A 24,834-nucleotide genomic window follows, 5' to 3' on the forward strand; every position below is an offset into this window, starting at 1 on the left:
CTGCGAGCTGAGCGCTGTGCAGATAGCCAAGCGTGATCAAGAAAATCAAGACATTTGCAGAAACTGGCGAACAAACCACAGCATACAAATAGTATGCTGTGGTTTGATCTGCAATATGTTTCTTTATATATATATATATATATATATATATATATATATATATATATATATTCAAAAAGCCAATTTTACAAGGGATTGCAAATGTGTTTTACCTAGCTACATAAGTGAAGTGCCATTACGCAGCCTACCTGCGCAAAAGATTTGTATGACGCCCGAAAACAACGTCATAATACAAAATGGCAGCCACCGTTGGGAGACTACTAAAGACCTCTGTAAGTTAATTTAGAAATATATGTTTATGTTACCAGTAGTAGTGTGCTGCATTGAAATGCAAACTGTATAATGGCAATTTATCATTTCGTTGTAGCTATATAAATTGGCAATGCCAATTGTAAGAAGAGTTGCAATGAGTCTCATCTGAGAGCTTGACGGCAACGTCACTGTAACTGCGTGACCGTATTCAGAACAAATCCCTCTGCTCAAAGGCTTAGCAGCTAATGCCAAATTAAGTAAAAACTCTAAATATACAATCATTTGTTATAGTAAGTGTCTAATGCTCTTCAGCGCCAATAATAGTTGTCACGATGTGCAATGTATCTCTCTTGCCCTCTTTAACGTCAGTGTTCATTTTGGCACTCTTTTAAAACAAATGTTATTTAGTCTATAGTCTTAGTCGATTTGACCAATATATCAATAAGTATTAGGGCCATTTTTGTCATTTGAATAATGATTTAGTCTAGGTATTTTCAAAATCACAAACAGTGGGCCATTTTAGTCAACTAAATGCGCTTTAATTTTTGTCACATTTTCACATCACATTTGTATTGCCTCATTAACCTACAGCAAACATATAGTGCCTTCATAAAGTATTCACATCCCTTTACTTTTTCCACATTTTGTTGTGTTACAGCCTGAATTTAAAATGGATTAAATTCAGATTTTTTTTTGTCACTGGCCTACACACAATACCCCATAATGTCAATGTGGAATTATGTTTATTAAATTTGTACAAATGAATAAAAATAAATCTGAAATGTCTTAAGTCAATAAGTATTCAACCACTTTGTTATGGCAAGCCTTAATAAATTCAGGAGTAAACATTTGCTTAACAAGTCACATAATAAGTTGCATGGACTCACTCTGTGTGCAATAATAGTGTTTAACATGATTTTTTAATGACTACCTAATCTCTGTACCCCACACATACAATTATCTGTAAGGTCCCTCAGTCGAGCATTGAATTTCAAACACATATTCAACCAGAAAGACAAGGGAGGTTTTCCAATGCCTCTCAAGGAAGGGCACCTATTGGTAGATGGGTAAAAATATAAAAGCAGACATTCTAAATCGCTTTGAGCATGGTGAAGTTATTATATTGAACAAAAATATAAAATGCGACAATTTCAAAGATTTTACTGAGTTACAGTTCAAATAAGGAAATCAGTCAATTGAAATAAATTCATTAGGCCCTAATCTATGTATTTTACATTACTGAGAATACAGATATGCATCTGTTGGTTGCATCTTTAAAAAAAGAAAAATATGGGTGTGGCTCAGAAAACCAGTCAGTATCTGGTGTGTCCATTTTCCTCATGCATAGCGACTTATTCCTTGCATAGCGTTGATCAGGCAGTTGATTGTGGAATGTTATCCGCTCGTCCACACGATGCCATACACGTGGTCTGCGTGTCCGAAAACAATGTTGAAGGCGGCTTATGTTAGAGAAATTAACATTACATTTTCTGGCAACAGCTCTGGTGGACATTTCTACAGTCAGCATGCCATTGCATGCTCCCTCAACTTGAGACATCTGTGGCATTGTGTTGTGTGACAAAACTGCACATTTTAAAGTGGCCATTTATTGGCCCCAGCACAAGGTGCACCTGTGTAATGATCATGCCGTTTAATTAGCTTCTTGATATGCCAAACCTGTCAGGTGGATGGATTATCTTGGCAAAGGAGAAATGCTCACTAACAGGGATGTAAATGAATTTGTTCCCAATTTGAGAGAAATAAGCTTTTTGTGTGTATGGAAAATTAATGGGATCTTTTATTTCAGCTCATGAAACATGGGACCAACACTTTACATGTTGGGTTAATATTTTAAGTGTAATTAAACTTTGGATGGTGTATCAATACACCCAGTCACTACAAAGACACAGACTTCTTTCCTAAATCAGTTGCCGGAGAGGAAGGAAACTACTCAGGGATTTCACCATGAGGCCAATGGTGACTTTAAAACAGTTTAATGGCTGTGATAGGAGAAAACTGAGTATGGATCAACAACATTTTAGTTACTCCACAATACTAACCTAATTGACAGAGTGAAAAGAAATAAGCTTGTACATAATAAAAATATTCCAAAACATGTATCCTGTTTGCAACAAGGCACTAAAGCAATACTGCAAAAAGAAATTGGCAAAGCAATTCACTTTTTGTCTTGAATAAAATGGTTACGTTTGGGGCAAATCCAATACAACACATTACTGAGTACAACTTTCCATATTTTCTCCGTACTTAAATCTACTTGGAAATATATTGCAAGACCTGAAAATGGTTGTCTAGCAAAGATCAACAACCAATTTGACAGAACTTGAAGAATTTTGAAATAAAAATGGGCAAATGTTGCGCAATCCAGGTGTGGAAAGCTCTTAGAAATGTACCCAGTTTACAGCTGTAATCACTTCCAAAGGTGATTGTAACATGTTCGACCCGGGGTTGAATACTTATGTAATAAAGATATATTAGTGTTTTACTTTTCATTCATGTTTTACAAATGTTCACATTTTTCTGCCACTTTGACATTACAGTATTTTGTGTAAATCGTTAACAAAAATCGACAAATCGATTTTAACGCCACTTTGTAACACAACAAAAGGTGGAAAAAGTCAAGGGGTGTGAACTTTCTGAAGGCACTGTAATCACTGACTTCCATGTGCACAAACATACATCGCCTTGTTCTACCAACATATTTTTCTGCATAACATCCTATTCTCTTCCCAACAGCAGACATATGAAAATCATAAACAGTATAACAATTATCTGTCCATGTAAATTCCTAATTTAGCCCACATAAATATCACATACAAAACAAACAGACGTGTAGCACAATCACCAGATCCGTCACTCGGTCGCTTTGCCGTTGTTATCAACGGTCGACAGACACCGCAGCCACATTGATGTCCAAAAGTAGAACGGGAGCTAATGACTGTTCGCTCAGTGATGCAGTCAGTCAAGTCACTAAATCTTGAGTCACAAGTACCAATGGCTGAAGTCTGAGTAACAGGGCTCGAGTCCTGGTCCAAGTGCTCAAGTCTGTGGACTGTCTATGTCACTGAGTCCACATTAACTCAAAATAAAATTATCTACCCAGTCAGATGTAGCGTATTGGCAAGAAGAATTTAGTCAAATTGTTTGCTATCCCTTTCCCTTTCTTTATGTGCCACCAAGTAATTGCATATAGGCTACTGGTAATGTTACCAGGGCCATGCTCAGTTGCAAAACGTTCTCGAACGTTGTAGATAAAAATGCCATGAATAGAGCAGACGTTATTACTTTTTCAACATGTCAGAGAGGCATGTTTGTTCTACGTAGCATTTTTCAATCTGAACGTTCCAAAACGTTGCGTCCTTCTGAACGCGCCCCCAGGTTGTTAGCTATAGCTAACTAATGAGGTAACACGATTGAAAAAGGTGTAGCCTAAACAAATGGTTAACGGTTTTGTCCGCAAGTAGCCTAGTTTTAGAACGGTCCGCTATATGCTTTATGAATGTAAAATGCTGCTGGCCAATGCACGATAGAAAAAACATAGCGCAGGTATTATGAGTCATATCTTTTTATGGTAAGGGCTAGAAACAATACGTTTTCTCTGAGGAAAAGAGGCTATATTGACTACATAACCTTGTTATAAAATGCAGTGGGGAAAGTGGGAGGGTTGAGCGAGACTACAAATTAAAAGACAGCCTACTTTTCTATATTCAAGTGAGAGAAAAATATATACGTAACCTTATTGTTGTTTTACTATTAAACTCAATGCTGCTATTGTTTTTAATTTCGTAAAGAGACATGTGTTTCTTAATCAGGCAAAGGGTATCTAACTAGAAGGCTGGTGGTGACTGGTTAGCTACGGGGAAACAAGAGTCACCTTATTACTTATTACAGAAAAGCTCTCAATCTCTCCAAAAGCTCATGTCCAGTCCATTTAGTAGTCCGATTTTAGTCACAGAGATAATTTCATCATTTTTTAGTCAACTGAAATTAAAATAATTTTAGTTCAGTTATATATTTATTTAGTCAGTCTCGTCAATTGCCACATAAAAATACATGTTTGACAGATATTTTAATCGATTTTTGTTGATGAAATGAACACTGCTCACATCAAGGTAATAGTTGCATCTGGAGGACTGAAAGCAGCTTTGCCACATGGAACTTCAGTGAGCAAGGCCTCAAGAATTCTCACCCGTCCTGCACTCCAGAAAGCCTGTTTATCCACCAGTAGGTATTGACTGTAGACCTTCAGGACAGGGAATGAAGTTGATCAAAGTGAGAGACAGATGCACTTCTTGTCATTGTGATGTAAATATAGAATCAACGTTATTCATTTAATATCTTTCTCCCAATAGGTACTGCTAAGTGGGCTCCAGCTGTCACTCAACATGCACCACATTTTAAAGCTACAGCTGTCCACAATGGCGAGTTTAAGGAGATGGGCCTAGATGACTTTAAGGGCAAATACCTGGTTCTTTTCTTCTACCCGCTCGATTTGTGAGTATTGCTATTCCTCTGGACAGGAATGGATTGCTTTGATTAGCTGCATGTGGTGTACACAATCTGTGACTTTATTCATCTTCAGAATTTAAGGAATTATTTAGCGGCCTATTCTATTTGCACTACAGATACCTAAGCAAGAGATTGTGGATGTGACATTCTATATATGTTTTTAAAAAACATTTCTTTGTCTCCTTACAGCACATTTGTTTGCCCGACAGAGATCATCTCGTTCAGTGACAAGGCCAGCGAGTTCCATGACATCAACTGTGAAGTGGTGGGCGTGTCAGTGGACTCTCACTTCACCCACCTGGCATGGATAAACACCCCACGCAAGGTACAGTGGGTGTACATAGACTTACCATTATTCTATATACATACAGCCGCTAGTGAAAGTCAACACACCCCTTGCAGAGTCTTCACATTTTTGCTGCCTTAAAATTCAATCTAAAAAGGAATACGTATATTTTTTTTGTTTCTAATTAATGAAACATTTAAAAACATAAGATGTCTTCACACCGTAGAGCTAATACTTGGTGGAAGTGCCTTTGTCAGCCATTACAGATGTGAATCATTTTTAATACGATTATGCCAACTTTGCACAACACCTAGGGCAACATTTATCCATTGTTTTTGTCAAATTTGCACAAGTTCTGTAAATTTGATTGGGAATCATTAATGCACAGCAATATTCAAAACTGGACCACTCAGGAACACTCGACACCTCTTGTAAAGCCATTCTTGGGTTGTCTTTGAACTTAAAGGTCCAATGCAGCTATTTCTATCTCAATATCAAGTCATTTCTTGGTAACAATTAAGTACTGTGATTGTTTTCAATTAAAATGATCAAAAATAAACCAAAAGAGCTTCTTAGCAAAGAGCAATTTCTCAAGCAAGAATTTTGCTAGGACTGTCTGGGTGGGGAGGGGAAAACTGAAAAATAGCTGTTATTGGCAGAGAGGTTTGGAACCCTCTTGTCTATAAACTAATTTACTGCCGGAGGCAGGCCAAAACTCCATCCCACCAAAATAGGCTGAAATTGTACTATTAGACAGGCACTGTACCAATAGATCCTACTGCTCACCTACAAGGCCCTCCATAACTTTCTGACCTCCTCCACACACACACTCCCTCCCACTGTCTTTGCTCCTCTGACTCTGGACTACTCACCACCCCAAAGACAAGACAATGGGGGACTGGGCATTCAGCTCCACTGCCCTCAAACTCTGGAACTCTGCCATCTGCAACTCTGACTCCATCACCACTTTCAAAACCAGCTTCAGAACCCACCTGTTCAGTCTGGCTTTCCCCTCAACTTAGCTTGCCCCCTTACTCAGCCCTAGCTTAAGCTAAGTAGCTTTTATTTCAATTTGAATTGTTTTATCCCTTTTTTAAAAAGTTTTTTACACTCTTTGCTCTACAGTGTCCTTGTTTTTTTGGAAAGATGCTTTAAATCCCATATAGTATTATTATACAGACAGTGTGGCTGCATGCTAATCATTTGTCATGGCGTCTTATTCTCAGGCTGGAGGTTTGGGTAAAATCCACATCCCCCTGCTGGCAGACCTCAACAAACAGGTGTCCAGAGACTATGGTGTACTTCTGGAGGGCCCTGGCATTGCACTGAGGTACAGTAACTATGGGTGCGTCCCAAACGGCACCCTGTTCCCAATATACAGTGCATTCGGGAAGTATTCTGACCCCGTCAATTTTTCCACATCTTGTTACGTTACAGCCTTAATCTAAAATGGATTAAATTGCTTTTTCCCCCTCATCGATCTACTACACACAATACCCCATAATGACAAAGCAAAGACAGTTTTTTCAAAATTTTAGCAACTTTATTACAACAAAAAAAACGTAAATATCATATTTACATAAGTATTCAGACCCTTTATTCAGTACTTTGTTGAAGCACCTTTGGCAGCGATTACAGACTCGGGTCTTCTTGGGAATGACGCTACAAGCTTTGCACACCTATATTTGGGATTTTCTCCCATTCTTCTCTGCAGATCCTCTCAAGCTCTGTCAGGTTGGATGGGGAGCGTCGCTGCACAGCTATTTTCAGGTTTTTCCAGAGATGTTCTATCGGGTTCAAGTCCGGGCTATGGCTGGGCCACTCAAGGACATTCAGAGACTTGTCCTGAAGCCACTCCTGCTTTGCCTTGGCTGTGTGCTTAGGGTCGTTGACCTGTTGGAAGGTGAACCTTCGCCCCAGTCTGATGTCCTGAGTGCTCTGGAGCAGGTTTTCATTAAGGATCTCTCTGTACGATCCTGACTAGTCTCGCAGTCCCTGCCGCTGAAAAACATCCCCACAGCATGATGCCACCACCACCATGCTTCACCGTAGGGATGGTGCCAGGTTTCCTCCAGACGTGACACTTGGCATTCAGGCCAAATAATTCAATTTTGGTTTCATCAGACCAGAGAATCTTGTTTCTCATGGTCTGAGTCCTTTTTAGGTGCCTTTTGTCAAACTCCAAATGGGTTGTCATGTGCCTTTTACTGAGGAGTGGTTTCCATCTGGCCAATCTACCATAAAGGCCTGATTGGTGGAGTGCTGCAGAGATCGTTGTCCTTCTGGAAGGTTCTCCCATCTCCAGAGGAACTCTGTCAGAGTGACCATTGGGTTCTTGGTCACCTCCCTGACCAAGGCCCTTCTCCCCCGATTGCTCTAGGAAGAGTCTTGGTGGTTCTAAACTTCTTCCATTTAAGAATGATGGAGGCCACTGTGTTCTTGGGGACCTTCAACTCTGGGACCTTATATAGACAGGTGTGTGCCTTTTCAAAATCATGTCCCATTAATTTAATTTATAACAGGTGGACTCCAATGAAGTTGTAAAAACATCTCAAGGATGATCAATGGAAACAGGATTCACCTGAGCTCAATTTCGAGTCTCATAGCAAAGAGTCTGAATACTTATGTAAATATGTTATTTGTTTTTTATTTTTAATACATTCACAAACTTTTCTAAAAACCTGTTTTAGCTTTGTCATTATGGGGTATTGTGTGTAGATTAATGAGAAATAATTTAATCAATTTTACAATAAGGCTGTAATGTAACAAAGTCAAGGGGTCTGAGTACTTTCCAAATGCACTGTAGTGTATAAGATGTGTTCATGTCACAGTTGAAGTCGGAAGTTTACATACACCTAAGCCAAATACATTTCAACTCAGTTTTTCACAATTCCTGACATTTAATCCTAGTAAAAATTCCCTGTTTTGGGTCAGTTAGAATATTTTAAGAATGTGAAATGTCAGAATAATAGTAGAGAGAATGATTTATTATTTCTTTCTTTCATCACATTCCCAGTGGGTCAAAAGTTTACATACACTCAATTAGTATTTGGTACCATTGCCTTTAAATTGTTTAACTTGGATCAAACATTTTGGGTAGCCTTCCACAAGCTTCCCACAATAAGCTGGGTGTATTTTGGCCCATTCCTCCTGACAGAGCTGGTGTAACTGAGTCAGGTATGTAGGCCTCCTTGCTCGCACATGCTTTTTCAGTTCTGCCCACAGATTTTCTATGGGATTGAGGTCAGGGCTTTGTGATGGCCACTCCAATACCTTGACTTTGTTGTCCTTAAGCCATTTTGCCACAACTTTGGAAGTATGCTTCGGGTCATTGTCCATTTGGAAGACCCATTTGCGACCAAGCATTAACTTCCTGACTGATGTCTTGAGCTGTTGCTTCAATCTATCCACATAATTTTCCGTCCTCATGATGCCATCTATTTTGTGAAGCACCCCCAGAACATGATGCTGCCACAGCTGTGCTTCACAGTTGGGATGGTGTTCTTCAGCTTGCAAGCCTCCCCCTTTTTCCTCCAAACATAACGATGGTCATTATGGCCAAACAGTTCTATTTTTGTTTCATCAGACTAGAGGACATTTCTCCAAAAAATACCATCTTTGTCCCCATGTGCAGTTGCAAACCGTAGTCTTTTTTATTGCGGTTTTGGAGCAGTGGCTTCTTCCTTGCTGAGCGGCCTTTCAGGTTATGTCGATATAGGACTCGGTTTTTACTCTGGATATAGATACTTTTGTACCTGTTTCCTCCAGCATCTTCACCAGGTCCTTTGCTGTTGTTCTGGGATTGATTTGCACTTTTTGCACCAAAGTACAGGACTTCACTGCAGCCATCATACCGCTCAGGAAGGAGACAGAAGGCATCTCCTTCCTGAGCGGTATGATGGCTGCGTGGTCCCATGGTGTTTATACTTGCGTATTATTGTTTGTACAGATGAACGTGGTACCTTTAGTCGTTTGGAAATTGCTCCCAAGGATGAACTAGACTTGTGGAGGTCTACAATTTTTTTTCTGAGGTCTTGGCTGATTTCTTTTGATTTTCCCATGATGTCAAGCAGAGGCACTGAGTTTGAAGGTAGGCCTTGAAATACATCCACAGGTACACCTCCAACTGACTGAAATGATGTCAATTAGCCTATCAGAAGCTTATAAAGCCATGACATCATTTTCTGCAATTTTCCAAGCTGTTTAAAGGCACAGTCAACTTAGTGTATGTAAACTTCTGGCCCACTGGAATTGATACAGTGAAATAATCTGTCTGTAAACAACGGTTGGAAAAATTACTTGTCATGCACAAAGTAGATGTCCTAACCAACTTGCCAAAACTATAGTTTAACAAGAAATTTGTGGAGTGATTGAAAAATGAGTTTTAATAACCAACTGTAAATACATATTCAGACCATAAACTGCCTCGAGTAAATCAACATTGAATTTTAGACACTGTATATATGGATTTCTACCCTGACATTGAGTAGTTGTCTGTTTGTCCATTAGGGGACTGTTTATCATTGATCCAAATGGGGTGGTGAAGCACATGAGCGTCAACGACCTGCCAGTGGGCCGCTCTGTGGATGAGACCCTGCGTCTGGTGAGGGCCTTCCAGTTTGTGGAGACTCACGGTGAAGTGTGCCCTGCTAGCTGGACCCCTGACTCTCCTACGGTGAGGCCACTCCCCTTCACGCCCTCTTTCACTACCCCGCCAGGCCCTCAGACATCTGAAATAAATACAAGCACCAAAAAATTTGTAGCAAAGTCTTGGTCTCATCAGTTCTTCTTTTTCAGATCAAGCCAACTCCCGAAGGTTCAAAGGAGTACTTTGAGAAGGTCAACGACTAGTGGACTCGCACTTGCTTAATATTCAATAAATTATCCACAACTGGAAAAGAAAACACTGAATAGATATACCAAATATTTTCCATTAGGTTTAGATTAAAAAAAGGTGCATTTGTGTTCAAAGCAATCAGAAAAAAAGACTTGAAAGTTGTCGGAGTTGAAACATTTCATCCTGTTAGCTAGCTTCATGAACTTAATGTAATAAAGTTTCCCTTTCATCACATTGCAAGTATTGAGCCTACATGTGTTCGCATTATTTTAATGGTTCGAAAATTGAAAAGAGCATGTAAATGAATATTGTAAAGAGATTGAGGTCTGACAATGTCAAAATAAGGAAAGGGAAAAGCAGCCAGCACACCAGTTTATTCTACCGATTAAAAAGTGTGATCATACACAAAGATTGTATTTTCCCAAAACAGTGTTCAAAGAATATTGCTTCTGGTCTTGGATAGTTGAAAAAAGAAAGGAATCAGTTACAAAATGTATAAGCCAGACAATGTAACCATATACAAACCATGCCCGTATAACCCCTGTACATAAAGATGTTTATTTTGTTCATTTTTTACAGCAAGTTAATATATGCAGGTTTAAAATGTCTTGACATATAGTACACAACATGAGGTGCCAAAAATCAACTTCAGTATTGGAAATGAGAAAGGTATTGCCACTTCTCATACATTTAAAGGTACATACTGTATTTACAGCAACAAAAAGGTTTTAAAACACTGCAGCACTGTATGTAGCTATGAACACACCTAGTTAAGTGTACATATATGTCACTTCTGTGGAAACTAGCACTATTGCCTCATTTCGTCTGACATTCACAACGTTTCAGGTTTTGAAAACCAAAGATAAACGTGAGGGACATGGCTGACCAAAGAATGGAGAGCTGTTTAAAGCATACATCAAACCAAATAAACAGTCAGTTTTCTGTCATCTCACTCTTTGGCAAGCAGCCAGCACACACTTCTTTGAATTTGAGATGTCCACAACCAGGGAAAGTGAAAGAAATGTAGATATATAACGAATGGCCAAACAAAATGGAATTTGATAAGCATATGTTTCGATGGAAACTTCATGCAATTTCAGGCAAGATAACAGCACCACCCGCCCCATCCCAAGCACCAAAACAGAAAAAAACCCAAAATATATATTTTTGTTTATAAACGAATGATTTAAAAAAAGCCCCCCAAAAAACCCTGTAGTAAATCTGTACAACCAAAATACATTTGAGATCTACATCTAAAGTTACATTATTAAGGTTATATACACTTTTTCCCCCCTATCCATATATTATCTTTACAAGTAGACTTCATTCAAACCCAAACATTAAGAAAACATAAGCCTAAATGGGAAATTGAATCACATCAAACATCCATTTAAAAACAATCTGTCATTTATACTGTACTTCAAAACCAACTGTTGATCACTCGTTCCTTTCGCAAATGTTTTCCCCCCCCATCTGTACAGCAAACTACAGCAGACCTAAAATATTTATCTTGGTTGGTTGATTTTAAACTACTGTATTTGGAAATTAGATAGAACCATTCCCATATTTTGACTAACTCTGATAAGTTAGTATAACATCCAGTATATGTTTAGTGTCTAGTGTAGCTAGTAAAAATGAATGTGGAAGTCAGAATACAATAATACAATGGAATTCTGAGTGACAGTAATACAAAATAGAATCAAGGTCAGAGCATGGACGCAAACCCAACTCTCCGATATTCTAATACAATAGAACAAAGGCTTTCGATATGGCCTCTTCACTGAAGAGAGCTAGACTATTCCATAATAAAGATCTTTATGTTCTCTGGTGGTGGGTGGGACTGGATTGGAAAGGGGAAGCCATGTTACGTCTTGGAACAGCATCTGCTTCAGAACGTTGGGTTGAATGCAATCGATAAAAACAGAACCGGTTAGAATTTTCTTTCCCCCGCAGTTTTGCTCTTGTACAATCTTTGTTTTGCAACATTCAAATTCATTCAGAAAAGGGAGAACTACATTTGTACAAAGTGAGATACCGCAAAAAAAAAAAAAAATGTTGGGGAAAGCGTCAGCTTATCTGTGGATCCCTTGCATCTGTCCTAGTCAATTTTCACATTTGTGTAGATCTTCCTCACGAAGGCACTTGTTCCCACATACCCAACAGCTCCTACAAAAGACATGGTTGTAATGTGTCATTGCATCAATAACCATGTATGTTTGCCACTCTCTGAGCTACATTTAAAGATTATTGCGTTTACGGAATAACCTCCTAAGCCTAAACTGTAATATCATAAGAATTCCAATACTCGGATCAAATCAGATGCTGTGAAAAGAGAAGTAGAACTCACCACACATAATTCCCAGAGAAGAACTAAACACTGCCATGTAGCCAAAGTAAAAGGACGTCTGGAACAGACCATACATCCTGAAACAGATGGGACAAAACAATTGTCAGCGGAAGTAATACACAGGAAGACACTGCTGAAACTTCTTTCATACACATACAGTACTGTATGTAGGGATGGGCATTTGAAAACAATGTCTATGTTTGAGCACTTTCCTGAAAATATTGGAGTACTCGCATGTTAGCGTGAAATGAGGCTGAAGGCAAAAAGTTGGCTGCATACTATCCAATTACACAACTGAAAACAAAACTTGAGGTCCAAATGCAGATCTCAATATCAAATCATTTCAGTGTAACAAGTATCTTATTGTAATTGTTTTCAATACAAAAAAAAAAAAACTTGAAAGGAAACAAAAAGATTCTTAGCAAAGAGTAATTTCTCAAGCAAGAATTTGATAGGACTGTCTGGGAGTGGTACCTGAGTGGGTCGGGTAAAACTGAAAACTAGCTATTATTAGCAGAGAGGTTTGGAACTCTTATTAGTCTAACTTATCACCAGGCAGGCCAAAACGCCATCGCACAGCAGGCTGAAATTTCAGGTGGTCTTTTCAAAACAGCTCTTACACTAAATGGGCATGATCTGAATTTTCACAATTTCACAGTATTATTCCAACCTCAGATGGGTTAGCTGACAACGTCGCGAAAACGATTCACACGCTTCAATGGGGGCAGTGAAGTCCGTGAGTTGTGATTCTGGATGGCCAGATATCTACCAACAATGACAAGAAACTGCCTTGTGGGGAATCGTAAGTGACTTGTTTTAGCTAGTTTCATCTAGTTCTTGATACCATGTCGTGTTTTGACTGATTTCATGTCAATGCTAACATGGCTCAAATTAGCTAGCTAGCTAACCAACCAAACAACTAACAATGTATTTGAAAGACAAAAAGTGCTCATTGCGCAAATATACTTATGATTTCAATAAAAATGTTCACTGCACCTGACATAGTCCAAACAATAAACACATCTTAAGAGGGAAAGTCTGTCAGTGATTATACATTTGACCTGCTAAACAGTTTCATTTGTACATTGAGTATTTGAATTGAGTACTAGCACCCATCCCTAATCTATGACAGAATGCTTTAGTCTGTTTTCTACAGTCAACAGATGATTTACTTCAGTTGTGTACAATATGTATTTTATATCATAAAAATGATATTGGAACTCACTTTGTTTTGAAGAAATAGTAGTAAAAGGAGTACATATAAACATAAACTGCAGTGGATGCAGCAGAGAGAAAGCTTGTCCATTGCCTGAGAGGAGAAAAAAAACACAGAGAACTTAAATTAAAAAGCACAGATACCATAGCCAGCTTGAGGATAGTGTGTTACAGTACATTTTGTGTTCAGGAAAATCCTGAATTCAGCTGTGTCATAGTTCTTCAGCTAGACATGCAATTATACTTACGCCTAGTCACACCAAGTGTCGCCTAGTCACACCAAGTGTCGTATAAGGCCCACACACAAGGTCCCTCCATTTAATAAATGGAATTAATCAATTTAATTCATTAATGATTCATGTAAATCACAGAGACAAGTACATACATTGCTGGCTCTGTCTTTAACTCACCATCTGTAGTCCTCAGCATTGAGGAGGAAGTAAGTGCAGACAATTGTGACACACACGGTGACAATGCAAAGGATAACCAGGACCAGCATCATGAACCCGTATACGTAGTAGATCTTGTAGGCCCAAAATGAAGTGAAGATGAAGTACCTGGAGAATAAGAAGCAAACAATGCATTTCCACTTCCAGCCGTGCACAGGTTTTATATGGTGAACTATCGATCTGCTAAATGCAGACATACAGGTAACTGCCAAAACAAAGGAAACACCAACAAAAAGTGTCTTAATAGGGCGTTGGGCTACCAAAACATCTTCAACGTGCCTAAGCATAGACTCTACAAGTGTCTGGAACTCTATTGGAAGGATGTGCCACCATTCTTATACAAAAAAAAAAAATCTATAAAATTTGGTGTTTTGTTAATGGTGGTGGAAAATTCATAATCAGACACCGCTCCAGAATCTTTCATAAGTGTTCAATTGGGTTGAGATCTGGTGACCGAGACAGCCCTGGCATATGGCAGGGTTCACCAACTGGCGTCCGCGGGCGATTTTATTTGGCTCCCCGAAGTTCTTCGCAATAACATTGTTGGACATAAAAGACCGAAAAAATTAAAATCAATCGGCTCCAGGTGATTTTAATTTAGGAAATCTGTTCCAAAGTATTCCACGCATAATACAGATATATGTGACCGTCCACAAAACGTAAGCAAGGTGTGAAATTATTATGTTTCAGTCAAATATTATATCCGTTTGGGCTGCTTGCGGTCAATTTACAGTCTACAAATTATTTGTAGTTATGTTCCGGCCCCCTGACCATCCGCTCAATACAAAAATTGGCTAGTTGATCCCTAGCATATGGTTTACATCACATGTCAAACTCATTCCACAGAGGGGCGAGAGAGTGCAGGTTTTTGTTTTACTGGGTTAATGAATTAAGGTCGATGATTAGTTAGGAACTCCCCTCACCTGGTTGTCTAGGGCTTAATTGAAAGGAAAAAAACAAAAACCAGCAGACACTAGTGCAATGAGTTTGAAACCCCTGATTTACGTTGTTTTCGGGCGCATCAAATTATTCAGTGGCTACTCGTGCCCTGTGGATGGGGGCATTGTCATCCTGGAAGAGACCACTCTCATCAGGATAGAAATGAGTCACCATAGGTTGAAGGTGATCACTCAGAATGGCTGTGTATTTATTGGCATTTACCTTGCCCTCTAAGGCAGGGTTTCCTAACACTCCTCGTGCCCACCCCAGATGTTTCATATTTTTGTTTTAACCCTAAACTGGCACACCTGATTCAACAACATAAGAGCTGCCAGAACCCTAATCTACTCAAGTATTTCCTTTATTTTGGTAGTTACCTGCATCGAGTTTATAGTATAGTGAGGTTAAAGTGAGGCAGGACTTACATTTCAATGAAAATGGAACCAAATGGAAGGATTCCTCCCAGACAGACAATGACAGCTGGCTCCATGAACCTGTAAAATGTGATCATTTACAAATCAACCCCCAACACTAACAGAGTGTCACCAATAGTCTACAATCAGAGATATACAAGGAGCAAACACAGTCCATATCAGCACTTGGGCCTCCAATAAATATGAAAACAAATGTCACACATACATGGCTATTATTAAGTAATGCTGTACAAAAAAGATCAGAGTCATAGTTACCATTTCTTCTCAGGGATTGGCCGTGGCACTGCATTGACTCGACAAGGAAAGTTGGGCTGGCCAGAGAGGTTTCTTCCCAAAATGGTCCCCACAAGGTTGAGTGGCAGGATAACAAACAAACAAATACAGCAAACAGCCACCTGAAAACAAAAATGCAATAGTAGAATCCATGAGAAAGGTTTCATAGTGAGAGCAAACAATATTTCCAAAAATAAACTTTTTGGTTAATTTGATATACACACTAATAGGAAGACGGAATAAATCGGCATGCCAATTTCTATGAGAGAAAATGTGCTAGTTGTTTAGGCAGGTGTTGGCTAAGCGGAGGGAGTGGGCGTCGACACTAAACTCACCATGGTGCCAAAGGGGATGGCTCGGGAGGCATGGTAGTACATGGCGATGAAGTTGATGAAGAAGGCTGTCCCACACACCATGGCGGGGATCAGGAAGGCCCCAATAAACATCTGTTTAATCCACCGTCTGCCTATAGGATCAAACATCATCAGTTATCGTAAGGGTGCACCATGTGTTATGTAGGGTGCACCATGTGTTATTTACACAATCACACTAACAATGTAGCCTCATTCACACTAACAATGTAGCCTCATTTGTCAATAGCCATGTCAATAGGTTTCAAACAGTATTCTACACCAGGTATCACAAACAATGGTTTGACAACCCAAGCTCCATGTTCAGGTTAAGAAAATGTCATAGGTGACAATATTCTGGTCAGCAAAACTGCCCTTGCAGAGTGCAGTAATAATAGAATTGTGCTGTGTAGGAACTGAGTTTCTATTTTTAAGAAAAACCCTTACATACCTCCTTGTTTTGCATACAAACTTCCGCCAAAATAGCCATTGACGGGAGAGGTGGCAGCATACACAAAGATGGCTGTGCTCAGCATGGATCCTCTCCTGTAGAGACAAATGGGAAGCCGCAGTGTGCGTACACACACACACACACACACACACACACACACACACACACACACACACGTTAGACAGCAGTGAAGAAACACACTATTAGGTTTCTATCTGCAGGTGGCGCCCATCACTTACTCAGTGTACAGATCCTCAACCATGGCCACGATGATGACGATGAAAGAGACCGAGAAGATCTGGCATCCAGAGCCAATAAGGGAGGAGAAGATCATGGGGTGGCTGGACGGCCGGAACACGTCTCCATGGACCTGCTTCCATCCATACTCATCCCCCAGGTCCCTGTCCTGCAGCAGGGAGAAGCGGGAAAGGGCCAGGGGTACATTAAAAGACAAAAGGACATGCAGCTAGCCAAAATCAGACGAAGCACTGGAGCTTAAACTATTACAGCAAAATATTAAAGTGTATGTTGTTCAATGTAAGTTTCTGTCATTAATGCTACCGAGGCCATGAAACGTTACCATGTCATCCATTTCCTCCTCTTTGCTGTATCGAGCATAGTCTTTTCTTAGCGTTCTCATCAGGATCATGGACACCAGGCCAACCAAGAAGATGACCATCATGAAGGAGTTGAAGATGGAAAACCAGTGAATCTAAAGGGAAAAACATTCGTTTCATTACCACACCACGGGGAATATGGAAAATGCACATCCCTAGATTCTTCTGCTTGATTATAGAACATGGCATCCTTGAGAATTGTTCAAACAGGCTGTATTGTGTAGTTCAGTGCAAAATTGCATTCTTTTTCTGAGAAGAAACTTACTCGGTGTTGGAAAAAAGATGGATCAAGATACTTGTCAAATCGGTCTTCAAACTTCACATCCGACTTCTTCCACTTTACCTGTGGTAAAAAAAAGACGTTTTACTCAATTGTTCCTTTGGCGAATGAGCCACGTATGGATGATGACGACATAGGTGACCTTACTTTATGTAAAACAATAAAAGCTCAGTGTGGAAAAATTTAATCACACTTCAAAATACGTATTCAACCCTGTGTATAATAGACCAATTCAGTCCCATTTCTGACAAGAAAATGCAAATACTTACAGAGTACGACATTGCAATTCTTGTGTTGGGCACAAGCTTGACTTTGCCTTCACTTGTCAGGTTGACATCGACAATACGGTTGCCATTGAAGCCGATCTCCAATTTCTTGTAAGTCCACAGATAATGATCCTCTCCATTTTCATCTGCCTCACCGACAATTCCTAGAATATAGAAAGAGGTGTGGGATGAATGCACTGCTACCAGAAATGTACTGGCAACTTGGCAAGTGTGGAATGCAGTAAGCAGATCCAGGGCCAAAGTCTATATTTATTCATACTCAGAATAGTATTCAGTATGGGTATGAAAACTTGGGCCATCTGCCCCACCTCCTGTGCATACATATATTTGTACATACATACAGTGCTTTGCAAAAGTATTCAGACCCCTTGGATTTGTTCAAAATGTATTGCCTTACAAAGTGGGATTAAAATGGATTTCATTATCATTTGAATCAACACAAAACTGTCAAAGTAGAAGAAAAATGTTTTTTTTTTTTTTTAAATGACAAGTAAAATAGTCATTGCATAAGTAGTGAGCCCATTTATTTAAGCAAGCCTAAATTCAAGAGTCAAATTTGGCTTAACATATCACATTTTAAGTTACATGGACTCACTGTGTGAAATAATAGGGATTGACATGATTTTTGAATGACCCTTCCTCGGTCCCCCAAACAAATCAAATTATATTGGTTACATACACATGGTTAGCAGATGTGTAGCGAAATGCTTATGCTTCTAGACCCGACAGCGTAGCAGTATCTAACAGGTAATATCTAACAATTCCACAACAAATCCTATTACACACAATCTAGTAAAGGAATGGGATAAGAATATATAAGTAAAAAATATATGGATGAGCAGTGACAGAGCGGCTAAGACACAATAGATAGTGAATGATACAGTATACATGAGATGAGTAATGCGAGATATGTAAACATTCTTAAAGTGGAATTATTAAAGTGACCAGTGTTGCATTTATTAAAGTGGCCAATGATATCAAGTCTGTAGGTAGGCAGCCACCTCTGTGCTAGTAGCGGCTGTTTAACAATCTGATGGCCTTGAGATTGAATAACAGCTTCTTTCTCTCTGTCCCAGCTTTGATGCACCTGTACTGACCACGCCTTCTGGATGGAAGCGGGGTGAACAGGTAGTGGCCCGGGTGGTTAGTGTCCTTGATTACATATAACATTTGTAAAGATCCCTCCGTGAAGTATTGAATTTCAAGTCAACTACGAAGACCAGGGAGCTCTTCGAATGCCTCAAAGGGCAGTGATTGGTACATGGGTAACAATAACAAAATCAAATATTGAATATTTCTTTAAGCACGGCCAGTTAATAATTATGCTGTGGATCGTGTATGAAACCACCCAGACACATGAAACATAGTCGTCCTTCTGAACTGAGCAGCAGGACAGGAATGAAACTGCTCAGTGATGTTATGAGGACATTGGTGATTTTAAACATCTACAGGGTTAAACGGCTGTGATGGGAGAGCGCTGAGGACAGATCAACAACATTGTAGTGACGCCACTATAATGATCTAAATGACAGAGTGAAAAGAAATATACAACATTTTAAAAAAATATTCCAAAACATGCATCTTGTGTGCAACAAGGCACTAAAGTAATACTGCAAAAAGGAATACACCTTTTGGCCTAAATGCAAAGTCTTATGTTTGGGGCAAATCCAACACATCACTGAGTAACTCCCACCTTATTTTCAAGCATGGTGGTGGCTGCATCATGGTATGGGTATGAAGAGGGCATGACAATGCCTCTTAGGAGGTGGAGAAGTTTTAGCATGGGCCCTCGGATCCTCAAAAGGTTATACAGCTGCACCATTGAGAGCATCTTGACTGGCTGCATCACAACTTGGTATGGCAACCGCTTGACATCCAACCCCAAGGCGCTAGAGGGTACAGTATGTCTGGTGAGTATGCAGGCCATGAAAGAACTGGGACATTTTCAGCTTCCAGGAATTGTGTACAGATCCTTGCGACATGGGGCCGGGCATTATCATGCTGAAACATGAGGTGATGGCAGCGGATGAATGGCACGACAATGAGACTCAGGATCTCGTCACGGTATCTCTGTGCATTCAAATTGCCATCAATAAAATGCAATCGTGTTCATTGTCCGTAGCTTATGCCTGCCCATACCATAATCTCATCGCCACAATGGGGCACTGTTCACAACGTTGACGTTAGCCAACCGCTCGCCCACACAACGCCATACATGTGGTTTGCGATTGTGAGGCTGGTTGGACGTACTGGCAAATTTTCAAAAACGACATTGGTGGCTTATGGTAGAGAAATTAACATTTAATTCTCTGGCAACAGCTCTGATGGACATTCCTGCAGTCAGCATATCAATTGCACACTCCCTCAACACTTGAAGACATCTTTGACAAAACTGCACATTTTTGAGTGGCCTTCTGTCTCCAGCACAAGGTACACCTGTGTAATAATCAGCTTCTTGATATGCCACACCTGTCAGGTGAATGGATTATCTTGGCAAATGCTCACTAACAGGTTTGTAAACATATTTGTGCACAAAGTTGAGAGAAATAATCTGTGTGTGCATTTGGAACATTTCTGGGATCTCTTATTTCAGCTCATGAAACATGGGGCCCAACACTTTACATGCTGCATTTATATTTTTGTTCAGTGTATCTGCATTTACCGTTTTTGCACTCATCACATACGCTGTTGCTATGTGCGCTGTTGTCACTTTATTCCTAGTTATATGCACATATCTACCTCAATTACCTTGTACCCCTGCACATCGACTCGGTACTGGTGCCCTGTGTCTATAGCCAAGACTCATTGTGTATTCATTATTGGGTGTTTAACTTTTCTATTATTTCTCACTGCATTGTTGAGAAGGGCCCGTAAGTAAGCAAGTAAGCATTTCACTGTTAGTCTACACTGGTTGTTTTTAAGAAGCATGTGACAAATATAATTTGATTTGGATGCTTGACATTGGCAAATACTGGGGAGTTTCAGAATAAAAAGTCAATGGGATGAAGCTAAGCACAGGCAAAATCCTTGAGGAAAGACCTCCTTTACACCAGAGACTGGGTGAAGAAGTCATCTTTCAGCAGGACAATAACCTACAACACAAGGCCAAATCTACACTGGCTCCGCTTACAAAGAAGACTTTGAATGTTCCTGAGTGGCCATGTTACCGTTTTGACTTAAATCTGCTTAACAATCTATGGCAAGACTTAAACTGCCGTCGAGCCATGATCCCCAACATCTTGAGAGCTTGAAGAATTTTGAAAAGAAAAATAACAACATTACGGAGTGTTGTGTAGAATAAAATTGTTTAAAAAATACCAAATCATTCTCACTCTAACACAAAATGTGAAGAAATCCAAGGAGTCTGAATACTTTCGCAAGGCACGGTATATAATGGCAGCTGTTTAGTCAATGTATACTACAGGACCAAAAGTATGTGGACACCTGCTCGCTGAACAGCTCATTCCAAAATCATGGGCATTAATATAGAGTTGGTACCCCTTTGCTACTATAACAGCCTCCACTCTTCTGGGAAGGCTTTCAACTAGATGCTAGAACATTGCTGCAGGGACTTGCTTCCATTCAGCCACAAGAACATTAGTGAGGTCGGGCACTGATGTTGGGCGATTAGGCCTGGCTCGCAATTGGCATTACAATTCAATTTCCTTGGCTCATCGTGCTCCAGAAACTCCATGTGGCGGGCCGGGCGCCTGCAAGCTAACTTCGTTCGTCAGTTGGATGGTGTTTCCTCCGACACATTGGTGCAGCTGGCTTCTGGGTTAAGCGAGCAGTGTTAAGAAGCAGCGCGGCTTGGCAGGTCAAGGATGCACGACTCTCAACCTTTGCCTCTCCCGGGTCTGTTGGGGAGTTGCTGCGATGAAACAAGACCATAAGTACCAATTGGATATCACAAAATCGGGGAGAAAAAGGTGTAAAAAATGTATAAATAAAAAAAGTTCTTCCACACCAATCTCGATAAACCATTTTTCAAACCCAGAGTCGTCCGTCGGACTGCCATATGGTGAAGCGTGATTCATCACTCCAGGGGACGCGTTTCCACTGCTCCAGAGTCCAAAGACAGCAAGCTTTACACCAATCCAGGCGACGCTTTGCATTGCGCATGTTGATCTTATGCTTGTGTGCGGCTGCTCAGCCACGGAAACCCATTTCTTGAAGCTCCCAACAAACAGTTATTGCACCGACGTTGCTTCCAGACGCAGTTTAGTAGTGAGTGTTGCAAATGAGGACAGACAAAAACATTTTTGGGGCCTACCACTTCGCGGCTGAGACGTTTCTACTTCACAATAACAGCACTTACAGTTGACCAGGGCAGCTCTAGCAGGGCAGACATTTGACCAATTGACTTTTTGGAAAGGTGGCATCCTATGATGGTACCATGTTGAATGTCACGGAGCTCTTCAGTAAGGCCATTCTACTGCCAATGTTTGTCTATGGACATTGCATGGCTGTGTGCTACATGTTATACACCTGACAGCAACGGGTGTGGCTGAAATAGCTGAATCCACCAATTTGAAGGGGTGTCCACATAAATAGATACTTTTCTGTATAGTGTATGATTGTTTCCCTTTAAAAAAACAGGTCATAGACCATGATTGATGTCTTGGTTACCTATACCAAGTTGAAAACATAATAAATCTGTATTAAGGCTAGGCTGATTCACATTACAACTATAGGCCCAATGACAAGATCTGCTGTGAACCCAAATACAATGAAGTTCAGGAAAATGTGGTTTGTAGGCACCATTCAATGTAAAAGACCTCTATGTTTAAGATGTTCCTCATTACAGAACTGGGCCCTTCTCAGCCATGGTGAACTAGGCTTTTCCATAGATAACCTTTGTAATGGTCAAACTACTTTCTATAACAACCAGTGTGAGAGGCAACAGATAAGCCCAGAAAAGTAGAATGTTCAGAATGAACATTTGGATGCTTTCTTTTCACCTGCCTCTGGAGCATGACTTTGAATCCTCGTAACTAAATTACAGTACAAGTCGCAACAGGCTGTGTAGCAAGATCACTCACCCCAGATGGGTAAGTCATCAATGTACATTTGGTACCAATAGTGATTCTTAATGGCATATACAAAGGCATCCCGTTTGGCTTTGTCCAGCTCGATTTCACAGTACGTTGTTTGCATGACTTCATCTGTGAGAACAAAACAACATAAAGTGTTGGTATTAGTATGGCATAACACACTACAAGAAGAAATGCAAGTGTAGGCTGCTTTTGGATCTAACCTCATGCTAGGAAAGAATACATTGACGACTCCAAATCAAACAATGCTGATCAAATAGTGACTAATAATATAACTCTTTATTAAAGGTACAGCTGCCTGTGGGTGTAGCTTTTTGGATACCTTTGAACTTGATGTCTAGGCCACTGAACTCCAGCTCGACTCCCTGCAGAGCCTCTCCTAGCGTTTCATGGTAGTGGCTAATGGTCTTTTTGGTGCCCACACAGAAGGGCAGGGAGAAGTACTTGTATGTTTCTTGTCTGTTGTGGTAAGGCCCCACCGTATTCATCCATAACACCACCTCCTCTTTATCTGTGTACTACAAAGGGAAAGAAAGACATTACACATTTCAAACATGCTATACTTGTTTTGCTTGTCATCAGATGGCACCATTCGGTATTCTATTCAGCCAACATGGTAGTCTATTCCAAGCAGCTTCCAGCCATAAAGATAGTCAGATATCAGCTGTCTGTGACAAAAATACATAAAGTTACTATTTAATGACCCATGTCAAAACCAATGCACACATGACATTCAAGCATGAGTCAACAGCAACGAAATGCATACAGGTCTTTTCAACCTGAGTGACAGCTATCAAGTTCAAGCACTGTCGTTAGTCGTTTATCTTGACAGTTATGGGCAGAACACAATGTAGATACAACAACGTGCTTTATCGATGCAAACACTCTCCTGATCACATTTACACTGACAACATGGCATTGGTAACTAAGGATGTCTGCATGCAGCTGGCTGGTTGTGTAGTTAGTTAACGTTACCTAGACAGATTTTCCTTCAGCACTAAGTGCGGATGCAAACTTAATAGCTGGCTACGGTACTACATCAGGTTGAAGCATGATCAAAACACAAATCAAGACGTGCAAAATAATGTCATTCCCAATAATACCAGAAAACACGGAAGGCGTTTTGCGTTTGTCTTGATCATTGGATGTCCTACATAGAATGACAGGCCTGAATAACCGGATATGCAGTCTTCGCACTGACATACCAGCTAGTTGGCTAGGACATATTCCTAGCAGATATTTGGGATTATTTAGCTAACTAGCAAGTCAAGCAACTAAATAACCAAATGCTATGGATGACTGGTTAAGCAAATGATTGCCCTCAATCAGATGTAGCTAGGCCTACTACTATGCACGGATGTCACTGGCTGGCTAACTACTGTTTGCTAGCTTCTTTACTTGCTAGCTTCTTTACTTGCTAGCTTCTTTGCTTGCAAACGTTAGCTAGCTAATGCTACGTGGTCCCCTACGTTAACTTGTTCGCGAACGTTAGTTCTTGTATTAATTATTTATCAACCTTTAAAGTGTTTAACCTAAAATATTAACTACATACATTATTCCTCTTATCTCAAATATAAGCTAATCGGTTGAATAATATAGCTAACGAGCCAGAACGTCCATTATTTTCACCACCACACACAAGGCTTCCCATTTTCAATCGGCCTCAAATGATCTTACCGTGTGTTCGTGTTCATCTGCCTCGATCGGCATTAATAACTCGGCAAACGAAAAAAAGGCCACAACTGCAATCTTCCACCTGGAAGACCCCATCCTTTTCTGAGGGTAAGTTTACCGATTTGGGATGTTAGCTTTCTTAGGGCTATCCCACCTTCTTCCTGGTTGTATGACAGTGGCAGTTTCTTAGGATGCTCTTCAGACGCATATGGCGTAAATTGCCTCACGAGCTCACATCGCATTCGCATGTGATTGACGCAAACATGTCACATGGCTTGTACTCGCCAATCAAAGTCGAAGACGATGAAGAAACCGTTGAATAATGTAACTCCGGTTGTTGGTTTACACATTCCGCCACTTTCAGCCACGTCATCCGACTGCGAGAACCAGAATTGCCTCACCTTTGTGTGCATATAACCTGAAACATGGCCCACTCAAGTGTGCAACTGCAGCCTGTAATTCGGGGCGTTCCTGCATGTGGCCATCCTTGCATCTGCAGGAA

General features: G+C 40.2%; 2 protein-coding genes across 2 annotated transcripts; one reads left to right on the plus strand and one right to left on the minus strand.

The window, feature by feature from the left end:
• Positions 1-267: 267 nt before the first annotated feature.
• LOC120017529 (thioredoxin-dependent peroxide reductase, mitochondrial-like) lies at positions 268-10,196 on the plus strand. Its single transcript, XM_038960351.1, has 7 exons — positions 268-332; positions 4,443-4,554; positions 4,683-4,824; positions 5,029-5,164; positions 6,352-6,455; positions 9,635-9,800; positions 9,923-10,196. The coding sequence occupies exons 1-7, from the start codon at positions 297-299 to the stop codon at positions 9,974-9,976; spliced, it is 750 nt and encodes a 249-aa protein (XP_038816279.1). The 5' UTR covers positions 268-296; the 3' UTR covers positions 9,977-10,196.
• Positions 10,197-10,307: 111 nt separating this feature from the next.
• Positions 10,308-24,428, minus strand: LOC120017528 (transmembrane 9 superfamily member 3). Its single transcript, XM_038960350.1, has 15 exons — positions 24,336-24,428; positions 22,981-23,176; positions 22,647-22,769; positions 17,587-17,747; positions 17,303-17,380; positions 17,001-17,132; positions 16,660-16,826; positions 16,421-16,515; positions 15,955-16,085; positions 15,602-15,741; positions 15,338-15,406; positions 13,935-14,081; positions 13,535-13,618; positions 12,310-12,386; positions 10,308-12,128 (listed from the first exon to the last, which is right to left on the minus strand). Exons 1-15 carry the CDS (start codon positions 24,426-24,428, stop codon positions 12,061-12,063), a joined length of 1,761 nt encoding a protein of 586 aa, XP_038816278.1. The 3' UTR covers positions 10,308-12,060.
• Between the last annotated feature and the right edge of the window lie 406 nt (positions 24,429-24,834).

This window comes from Salvelinus namaycush, chromosome 22, assembly GCF_016432855.1.
Source record: "Salvelinus namaycush isolate Seneca chromosome 22, SaNama_1.0, whole genome shotgun sequence".
Classification (NCBI taxonomy): Eukaryota; Metazoa; Chordata; class Actinopteri; order Salmoniformes; family Salmonidae; genus Salvelinus; species Salvelinus namaycush.